This window comes from Cetorhinus maximus, chromosome 10, assembly GCF_964194155.1.
Source record: "Cetorhinus maximus chromosome 10, sCetMax3.hap1.1, whole genome shotgun sequence".
NCBI lineage: Eukaryota > Metazoa > Chordata > Chondrichthyes > Lamniformes > Cetorhinidae > Cetorhinus > Cetorhinus maximus.
The window spans coordinates 70,070,322-70,081,585 of NC_135888.1; the positions used below are offsets into that span (position 1 = coordinate 70,070,322).

The following is an 11,264-nucleotide window of genomic DNA, read 5'->3' on the forward strand; positions in this document are numbered from 1 at the left end:
TAAATTTGTTCCATGTGAATTTAATATTAGAGAATCTTATAAAACAATAGGATTCTGAGTTGCTAATACAGATAATAGAATAAGAAATCCCACAAAGCAGGAGGCTATAGAGTAACCTTTCCTAGTTTTACCTTGCCTGACTGCACCAAACTTTCCTGGGCAACAGGCTGGAAATCGTACAAAGAAGATCGGAGAGACACATCGAGAAATTGGCAGTTTTTTGGGGGTTTTTTTTTGGAATGATGTATATTATTTGTTACATCTTTTCCTCTTATGCTACCCTGACCATGCACTAGCTGCATGTCATATTATGATCTGGTCCTAAGCCTCTGACCTCCTTGTTCCGGCTTAATGTGTTAATCATTTCTCTTACACCTTCTGAAATGCCACAGTCAACTGACTCAAACATGGTTAGGTTTAATCAGAATTTAGTTAATAAGTGTTCCTCCTGTGTTAAATTTCTTATTAAAGGTTATTACTAAATTGTCAATTGACCAACTTGTTTTGGGAGCACAAACACGGAGGGAAAAAATTTTACTTGAGGTCAGGATCCGGCAGGGAGTAGAGTGGGCCCACAATTTGGTGGCGTTGTGAGCCTGCCCTGTGCTATTTTCAAAGAGACCGGGGTGGGGTCAGATCAGCTGGCCACCAGCAAGCAGCGGGTAGCTAATTATCTGCTAATTAAGTAAGGGACCTAATTATAACCCCATTTTCTGCGCCAGCTGAGATTTCGAGTTGGTAGTACGAGCAGTCCATAGACCAACATGCTGCACTCAGGGCAGGAAGGAGCTGGGAGAGGTGTAATTGTTCACGCAAGTAGCTCCCACCCCTCCACATTTGTAATGGCTGCTGGGTTGCTCCTCTAGAATCATGTTCAGGCATCTACTGTTGTTTTAATAATAATAATTAAAAAAAACATACCTGACCATCTCCGTCTCTCTTTCCATCTTCAGACCGATGGCTCCCACCTGGGTTGGTGGTGCTGCCAACCTGAGAGTGCTGCAGGGCCTCCCATTGGCCCTCTAGCATTGGGCACCTGCCTGCCATCGCTGATTGGACAGCAGGCATGCTCTCTAGCCTTTATTTTAAAATAGCAGTAGGCATGCCTCTAATATATCATGTGGGGTCAGCACCTGGATGTAGCCCCCAAGTCAGGTTCCTGACTCTGAAATGAAAATTCAGCCCAGAGTGCCTCATGTAGTAGTAAAAGTAATAGAGGTAACAGTTAAGGTTATAAATTGTTTGATTTTTTTAAAAACTAGGAGCCAAATGTTTTATTATTTTTCCTTTTTTGATAGGGACAACAGTAGCTGGACAAACATCTGACTTCGTCAATCAAGTGTTGGAGAAAACAGGAGAAGGAGACCCAACAGGTGGTCTTGAAGGTCTTCGAGTACCTACATCAAAAGTGTAATGTGCCACCTTCTGTCAGAAACAGCTTCAGCCTATAGTTACATGTTTGCCATTTCTGTGATAAATGTTTGATTCATTATAGCAAGTGACATTTTGTTAGTTATGTTAGACCTGCTTTAAAAAGAGAGCGAAAACTCATGCTGACATATTAGAGTTCTATAAAAGGAAAGCTAATTGAGATAAGTATTGTTGTGTGCTCAGGTACTATGAGGTAAATTTCATTTACCTATAAAATGACCTAGGGATTGATGTGTTCTAAAAATGTTAGTAGGAACTTATGTTAAGTTTCCGTAGAAACATGGATGCAGTGGTTGAATCAAGAAATCAAAAAAATTAGTTTGTAGTTCTTTTTAACGTTAACAGCTGTTGCTGATTTTTTCCATTAATACCATTACTATATATTCCTTTTGTATATACTATATATTCTTGTACCATTTAAGTATGCGTTGAATAGTTCATATAGTAAATTACATGGCCTTTTCCAGACATTGCGCGAGTATTTGAGTTTGAGAAAGGAGTAATATTCTTTGTGCCTTGTATTTAAAATGAAAGTAAAGGTGTAAGGTGTAATGGATGTACAGTGGGTAAATTTTATGGATTTAAAAAAGTATTTGTTTATTTTCACTCTTTGGCTGTTTAAACCATTATGAATGTATATAGGAATATTTCAACAATGTAGATATATGCCACAGAGTCTGTATTGTATAAAGATGGTTATTGAAACATGGGTTTCGGTACTTTTCAGAAATATTTGCACACTATTTTGTACCAAAGACAAATGCAACTATATGGCATAATGCCAGTGAAGTAAGGTTTTGCACAGCTTACACTGATACAAAAATTGAATGTAATCAGGGTTGGGGTTAGGGTTTTACTAGAACTGTGAAATATGTTGCGTGGGTCCAAATATCCACAGAAAGAGGATGCAAGTACACTTTATAGATTTTGATCCTATAACTCTATTGTTAAGCTTCTAGAAAATCAGATATTGAGAGTTTATGGGCTCTTGTCTTCTGCAGATGTAGATGCATAGCAAAAGAATGTAATTTATATGTAGTTTTGCGTTAACATTTCAGTGTAATATAGTGGCTTGCAATTGTTACATTAAAAAAGAAAAAAAATGCATGTATGTGGTACACTCTTGAAACGAAGGCAAATAACCAAAATTTAATTTTAACTATTTGTACAATTGTATAAATGTATATTGCCTACCAATACTAAAATTCCTAAGTTGCCACCTTTTGCATTTAATGTAGTAATGTGCATGTCAGATTTCTAAATGTTACTTGATAGGATGTAAAAAAGTACTTCTAAAGCTATATATTTTTGTATTCTCAATTAGGTAACCAAAATAGATATTGTAAAAGGTAAATATCTGAATTCTGTTCATCTTATTTGCTCAATTGGTGTAGCTTTTCAATTAGGACATTATAAGTAGACCAACATAGGTTTTAGCTTTTATTTTGTATATTCACTAGTAGTAACTGGATTGAAAGATTATATCACTTCGGTTAGGTTATAGATTGGAAAAGATGCTTCACATATTAATGACTTCATTAATAGTGAATTGCTTGTAGCTGAGTGGTATTGAAGAACGTCAAGAGTAAGTTTTAACATCCATCCTATATACTACTGGCAGCCTGTAGAAATGCAGTTTGACCTTGTTTCTCTGTAAATACAAGAAAGATAGCTCGTTAATTGACAACACTTTATTTTATGGATATTAGAATTGCACTTTGTCACCATTGCGTTTGTACTCCTGCCATTTGCTGCTACTCCTGACCTGTAAGAATGCTACAGTGATACTTGATTTATACCTGTTAGTAAAATGTATAGTTACTCTTGAGTAACAAGATGAAAGCAAGCTGTGCAGCTTTACATTTTACCAGGGGACTCTGTGGCATTAAATAGTCTAGAAATGGTTGTAATTTGATGCCAGTAATATCTTGCTTCCTTTTCATGAAATATTTTAATGTATGCTAATATATAAAATAACCTTATAAAAAGAGAAATGTATAATGTTCTATTTGGAATTTTGACATACTGAGCATGTTAAGTGTTCTTGGAATGATTGATTTATCTTTGTCATAATTTCTGGAACAACAGATCTGTAAAACTGTCTCTTGTTGGAAAGTATTTTGTAGCACTGAAAAGCTATGTTTTGTAAGTTTGAATATGTCTAATCCCATTTTCAGACCTTTGTTTAACAGTTTTTTTCTGGCACAATTTCAACAATTTTTACAATGCAGGTCTCACCTAGACTCTCCACTTAACCCCGAACCGCCAATTTGGATAAATCAGAAAGATTACATTTTCCTTTAAGATTTAGCTTTGTGTACTAGAAAAATATGTCTCAAAATCAGATTTAGAAATGTGCAGTGAAAATGCTGTGTACTCTAAGTAAAATGATCCATTCAGAAAGTAAAAACCCAGCAACAAAATGCATGGAAAGTTCAAGAAGTGAGAGAAATGTTTATGCCTTAATAAAAAGGATCTTCAAATGTAAATTGATGCCATGTACTATTTTAGATAAAACGCTTGCAGGACGGTGTTAGAAATTCAACTTTGTTGAAAACTACTGATGATAGGTGAGGTGCTATATTAGATTATAATGGAGAACAAGTTTGAAACTTTACAATATTCACCAGTATCACTCAGCTTTTGAATGGTGCTTTTTAGTTAAATATTGATAATCCAAATCATCAGTACTCTAAAGATACATTCTTCATGCAATATCATACAGTTAATTGTGATTGCACCCAAGACTATTGATTCATGATGCTTTCCAGTATTTCATAATTAAATGGTAGATTTTGTTGTGAAGAATAACATTCCTAAAATTGGCCAACTTACTCAGATTTTAGCACCTTTCCTGTCTAATGTAAATTTGACAAGTCTATAAACATCCATAGGAAATGGCAAACACTTAGTATAAGTGTCTGGTTTATATTCAAATAAAAGTGCAATAAATGACAAACTTTTCATTTTCACAAGTGTCTGAGTAATTAATTGTACCATTCTTCAAGCAAGTTCAGTTCTAATTCTAGTTATTTCTGAAAGGATCTTTGTTAACAAATCTCAAAAAAATGTACTGCTGAACCTATTCTCCTCAAATCACTTTATTAGTTAACAATTTAGATAAATGTGTCCAAATTCACAATGCGTTTTGTCAGTTATGCAAGTTTGTTACATAGTTTTAAGTGCTACAAAACGGTTAAAGGTTGTTTTCTATGTAGCTTAAAATTAAAGTTCTACCATGAATTCAACATGAACCCTCGCTTAAAGTTGACAGGTCTGTTGTTTCCAAAGTAAATAAACTTATGTACTTTAAGAAAAATTGTGTTTGACACACAAGATATATTTAGTAGTGGCACTAGTACTGGCATTACTATTAGTTTGAAATCCTGACCATCTATGCAGTTTTCTTCCATCTTCAAATTACGTGAAATAAGTGCTCACTTTACAAGACATTTTGAACATCTGTCTGCTTTCTTTGAATTGGTATTACAATCAATCTTGCGTTTAAGAAAATTAAAGCTCTCGAACTGTTGGCTAATTTACTACAGTCATACCATTTGATTTCATTCCTACTTTTACCCTCTCCATCTCTGCAATGCAACCATGTGGTGTCTTTCTGAGAGACTGGATAAAAGATGTTGTATATGGCATCATTGTTAATATCCAGAGAATGAGTTAATAAATGCTGTCACGTATATTGTTGTATATGTACCAAAATGATCCTGGATCTTAATTTTGTGTATTGACATCTGTGGGACCCAATAAGTTTAAAAATAAATGTATGTATTAAGTAAAGTAAATCTTCATCGCTCTTCTCTGCGTACTGAAGAAAGCAAGACTTGGTGAAAAATTATTTGTAAAGTGGTTATTGCCTTTTAAAGAAAGTAATTTCAATTCGATATTTGGATATCGAACTTTACTCCAGTTGTATCCCATAGGGAAACTCTTTTGTGTCTGTGTTGTACTTGGAATTTGCATCAATTTTAATAATGACATGTACAATATGATATGTACATAAGTATTTTTCCATGTAGGAGATCATATCCTATTTTTGCTTTAAATAGGTCTGTTTGGCACCAGCATTTGTTCAAGGAAGTTACGATAGCAGTCATTTCACCAAGCAACAATTTTACATCACATTGAAATAAAAGCACATTTATCGTATTCATGATACTTTAGCAGAAGGGAGTACTTTTCGTCTGGGTTAATTTGAGCCGACAGTTTCACAATATTGCTCTAGGTACTGTACATATTACTAATATATCAGTACAAAATATTTTACTTCAAGACACACTTTTTTATGCTTTAGTGGACTACCAATGCCTATTCTCCCCAAAAAGTATATTAGCTAAGAGTAATGTCATATCGATGTCCAATCTCTCTGTTAATAAATGTGCCTGTTAATTATTTGTGATAAATACAATATTGATAGCTTTGTTTTACATTTTTTTCACTTTTAAAGGGAAACATTCTAAGCATCTCCTTTTTCATTCCACATTAACTTTCTTCCTGTTGATTACACTGTCAACAGCAGCACAAGAGAGACTTTCCAGCACATGTACATTAACTCGATTACCATTACAGTATATGTAGTAGTTCATTTTGAGCAATCCAGAGTTCACTGCTGCTTGTTGTTTGACTGAACATTAACAAAGGTATCACAATAAATGCAGATAACCGCTGGTGAAAGGACCATCACTCCAAATTATCAGTAAATATTGTGAATAGTCTTGGTTACTGATGGTGATTACCACTTTCAAATGATTATTCATAGATAGTTAAAAGTCACATTGAAATACAAGTGTAACAAAGGACGATTCTTTAAATATATTAATGTGTTTATAGCTTGTACAGTATGAATGGGATTGATGCAAATACATGGCAGAGCCTTGTATTGCAATTGATTTTGTACTCATTAAAAACTGCAGTTAATGGTAGTATGTTTATACAGATGTAATGTGCCATGAAGTGGAAGAACATGGATTTAAATCAGCCAGAGTTCAGGGACTTGCCCACAAGAGATGGAAAATTGGAGGACAAATCATCCTGAGCTTTGAATACTTAGCTCAAGAGTGATGTAGGCAGACTCATAGAAGTGGGCTTCTTACTCATTGTTTTTGACTAGGAAATGGGAGACTTAAAAAGGGAGCTTTTTTTAAGTTGGCAACTAGTTACCAATGATACTATATATGTTTGCCAATGACAACCTGGAGGCATTTTGTTTAAACCTCTATGTAGGTTTATGCTGGTGAAGGGGTTTTAATTCATATGCATTTGCTGACTGTACAGAAAACGATGGAACAGATTTTAATGAACAAGGTTGTGTTGTGTTTTAGTGATTGTGCCCCTTTAACAATTTTCTTATTGCATTGTATCAGCCAGGTGTTGATACTACAGCTTCTTGTAATCACAGTCTGAATTTCATATTGTTTTGCAGAGATTATAATAAAGCAACTAAACCCCAGAATGTGTGTCCTGAACTTGTTTGAATGTATACTGTACTAAATTCAAAGCAACTGAATGTTGTCTTACTCGAATTACAGATTTGATGGCTAATTTAATCGGCAGAATAAGCATTTATTGGGTTCCAACAATAAAGCAAAGGTTCATCTTTTTTGGTGTTTTTATAAGGTGTCACTTTTTTAAAAAAATGCACTGGCATATTTGATCATGCATTTCTTGAAATAACAATTAATTTGTCTTTCCTGTTGCTCAATGTGGAACGAAAGTGATGTTGCAATTTCAAGGCAATGTCTCACCCAATTGAAGGATATTCTGAGCCTCTTCAAGCTATTTCATGAATCTTTTAAGGCGAGAAGTGTGAAAATTTTTGTAACAACTTTGTAATATTTGATAAAAATGGGTAGCATGTTTGGATTGGTAGATTATTTTTTGGGCAATATTTATGTGGGTTCTCTTAAAAAAAATGTTAATGTGGGGATGAGTTTACTGCTCTGTGCACTTTTTAGTTTATTGGGATGAAATGTAAGTTTTAGTAAAGATATTGAAAACATTTAGAATTTGAACTCCGCTTTAACTTTAAATTTGTGCAATTTAATAGGGAATATTTATTTTTGTCATGGCTAGTGTTTAAGCCTTGTCTATCATTTTGACCAGTTCTGACAGAGAATTGGAGGATCGAAGAGCATTGGGCAGGATTTTGCTGTGAGTGCTAGGGTATCGCCTGGTAAGTTGCTGTGAGTGGGACATGTGAATGGTGTAACACCCTCTACATGCCATCTGGGATTTGTGTGAACAGGGCAAATAACTATCTCCTTAACAAATCAGGTTGAAGAATCATTAATGTGCAGTGTAAAGCCTGCAACCATGAAGTGTAAAAATAGTGAATTCAATGCCAAATCAGATAAAGAAGGCAAGATAGAGAGGGATTTAACATTGGATTAAGAGAGAGAGAGATGAGAACAAATATCATTGTTTTTTAAATCTCAAACAGCAATTAAAATTTGAAGGCATGAGACCTACTTGTATAGGTAATTTTCATTCCAAAGATGTTGTTTGGTAGTAATTAAGTCTTACCACATTGTTAAAAGGTACATGGTCTCTAACAGACAAGGCCTATTTGTGGTAAGTTTACTCCATATTGATGACTGTAGCACAGGAACTTCATGGCTTTTAATACATTTGAATGGGGAGCCAGACGATGAGATGCCGTTTTGTCCAGTTTACAGAAGAGCTGTGCATGTTGGACAGCAGTTGACCAGACAGGATGGATTTGTAAACGGTAGGTCATGTCCGATTAATTTAGTCGAATTTCTTAAGGAGGCCTCTAGCATGGCAGATAGGGAAATTTTTATGCAAGTTATCCATAAGGACTTCCAGAATGCATTTGATAAGATTTAGTGCAAGAGATTATTAGCAAAAATGAGAGTGCATAGAATTTGTGGTAATGTTGTAACATGCGCCTGTAGTTGGCTGGGAGGTTGGAGATAGAGTAGGGTTAAAGGGGTTCGTTCTTTATCTGGATGCATGTGACAAGTAGTGTTACTGGGGCCAGCATTTGTTGTGCATCCCTAATTGCCCTTGAGAAGGTAGTGGTTAGTTACCACCTTGAACTATTGCAGTCAGTGTGGTGTAGGGACACCATTGTGCTGTTAGGGAGTTTCAGGACTTCAACCCAATGACATTGAAGGAATAGCGCTGCATGTCCAGGGCAGGACGGTGTGTGACTCGATGGGAAACTTGCAGGCACTGGTGTCCAGATGTGGTTCTTGCCTTTCTTCTAGGCGGTGGAGGTTGTGGGAAGGTGCTGTGTGGCAGGTTATTTGCTACTTATCGACCCAATCCTGAATATTATCTAGGTCTTGCTGCACATGGACTACTTCATTATCTGGAGAACTGCTAGAATTCCTTGATATATTTGATCAAACTGTCAAGGGCAGTCACTCTCACTTCACCTCTGGAATTTAGCTCTTTTGTCCATGTTTGAACCAAGGTTGTAATGAGGTATGGAGCTGAGTGTAATAAATCAAATTGTTGGAAGACTCAGCACTGATGCTGGGGACCTCAGGAGAAAATCATCAACTCAGAACTTCAGGTGGAAGATGCTTATAAATACTTCAGCCTTGTCATTTGCACTGCCACGCTGAGCTCTGCCAGCATTGAGGATGTGGTTGTTCGTGGAGCCTTCTGTTCTTGTTAATTGGTTAATTGCAACTGGATGTGGCAGGACTGCAGAGCTTTGATCTGATCCATTTGGTTATGGGATCATTTCGTTCTATCCACAACATACTTTCCGATTTCAGATGGATACCATAATGATCAGGACACGTGGTCTAGTCCTGCATTGTTGCTTCACCAGTTCGAAACCTTGTTTTGAAGGTATGCCTGGTGCTACTCCTGGCATGCACTCCTACATCCCAGTGAACAAAGGTTGGTGTAGTGCCACACATTACAATGGTAAGTGTTCTCAATGTGAAGACAAATTCGTTTCCACATGGACTGTGTGGTGGTAATTTCTACCAATGCTGCTATCTACGACAGATAACCTTGTCTTCACCAATCTAAATTGGTTTTTCCCACATGTTGGTTGTAGTAATTACGGTTTTATTTAAAGCGTGATGTACCTTTTTAAAAATAATACTTGTTAGGCAAGATCACATGATCTGTAACCAATAGGAGGGTAGCCCAGGCTACCTCAGCAGTCAGTATAGCATTGGTGTTGAAAGCGCATGTGTAGTTGCTGCTAAGTATATCATAAATAATCTTAAAATTTCCACCCAAGAAGTGCCTGCAGTTCAACTCTATCATTAATAGTACAACTCGGCCACCCTACAAACACTGGCAATGAGGATAAAACAGGATTGAACAGAAGAAATCAAGTTAGATGGAAATCTGCACTGTACCTCGCCCAATGATTATAAGTAGCAAGTTCATTTAGACTTGAAGAGGTTATCCCCTCTCAAAATGCCACAATTTGGGATAATTGAACTTTTTGAACCAGCCACAGATAATTGGTCTCAACACCCCTCGTTCATTTTTTCAAGTGAATGAGGTTACAGGGGAAGAGAAGAGGCGAGCAAGCCTTGAGTACTTGTGGGAGCAAAACCTATGGTTTGATTTGAAGTTTGACAGCACCCATGCCTCAGATTCGAAGAATTTCCATGAATTGGTGGACCATGTGAAGGGTCACTTTCAACCAAAGCCCTCTGTCACGATGCAAAGGTTCAGGTTTAATTTGTGAAATAGAGTCTCAAATGAGACAATTGCATGCTACATGGCAAACTTGAAGCAGCTAACGGAACATTGAGAGTTTGGTACGACTCTGAACGACATGCTCAGAGATCGTTTAGTGTGTGGTGTGAAAGAGGACTGTATTCAGAAAAGATTGTTGTCTGAAGTGAATCTGGATTTCAAGAAAGCGTGAGAGATAGCGCTGGCCATGTAAAGTGCTATAAGAGATTCACAAGCAATACAGGGTGCGCAAAATGATGCCGTCCTCCACATTGGGCAGGAAACCTCAGCCGAAAGAGGTGCGAAAAAGTGAGACAAGAAGCGGGAAACAGCCCCCACCAGCCAAAGAATAAAGAAAAATAATTTAGCAGCGAAATTGAAGAATGTTAATAGAGGTGGAAATGATCAGTCTTTTAGCAATTGGCAATTTAAAAAAACTGAATGCTATTATTATCATAGCAATGGACATATGATGAGGCAATGCAAGGAAAGATTCAAGCAGGCTTATAAGCAAATGAAACCCAATGAAATCTACAATCTAGAAGAGCCTGAAACAACAAATTCTGACATTTACTCGTTTAATCTGAAAGTTGGAAAGACAGAACCAATATTTGTCACAGTGAAAGTAAATTGCAAACCTGTTAGAATGGAAGTGGACATGGGAGCTTCCACTACAGTAATTGGGGAACATACCTTCAGATATTTGAATAATGGTGAACATCAATTAAGTTTAGAAGAAACAGCTGCCAAGCTAAAAACACATACAGGCGAAGACCTTCAAGTAAAAGGCACAAGCAGAGTAACTGTCCATTATGGAAGCCTACTGGCAAAGCCACACTTGATGGTGGTAGCAGGTGAAGGACCAAGCCTCCTGGGGTGAAATTGGTTAAAGGGGATTAAGTTAGAATAGGCTGAAAATTTCCAGTTTGAGAGCAAGTGGGCTATCAGAGCAGCTTAGAAAGTATGGCACCATCTTTAAGGACAAACTGAGGAAGATTCAGGGCCTGCAGGCCAAGATTCATGTGGATCTGGAAGCAACCCCTTGCTTCATGAAGGCGAGATCGGTGTCATATATCCTGTGAGAGAAAGTTGACACTGAACTGAACAGACTAGAGAAACTGGGCGTTATACACCCTGTTCAG

At 36.7% G+C, this 11,264-nt stretch overlaps 1 protein-coding gene across 5 annotated transcripts in view; it reads left to right on the forward strand.

The window, feature by feature from the left end:
• crebrf (creb3 regulatory factor) overlaps positions 1–6,898 on the forward strand; it is a 73,332-nt gene extending 66,434 nt beyond the window's left edge. For all 5 annotated transcript variants that reach the window (XR_013577774.1, XM_078550592.1, XM_078550594.1 and 2 more), the window contains one exon: positions 1,299–6,898. Coding sequence is in view for 4 of the 5 variants with exons in the window: in XM_078550592.1 (XP_078406718.1) it covers positions 1,299–1,414 (116 nt within the window). In the remaining variant the exon portion in view is untranslated. The remainder of the gene's footprint in view (positions 1–1,298) is intronic.
• The last annotated feature ends 4,366 nt before the right edge of the window (positions 6,899–11,264 follow it).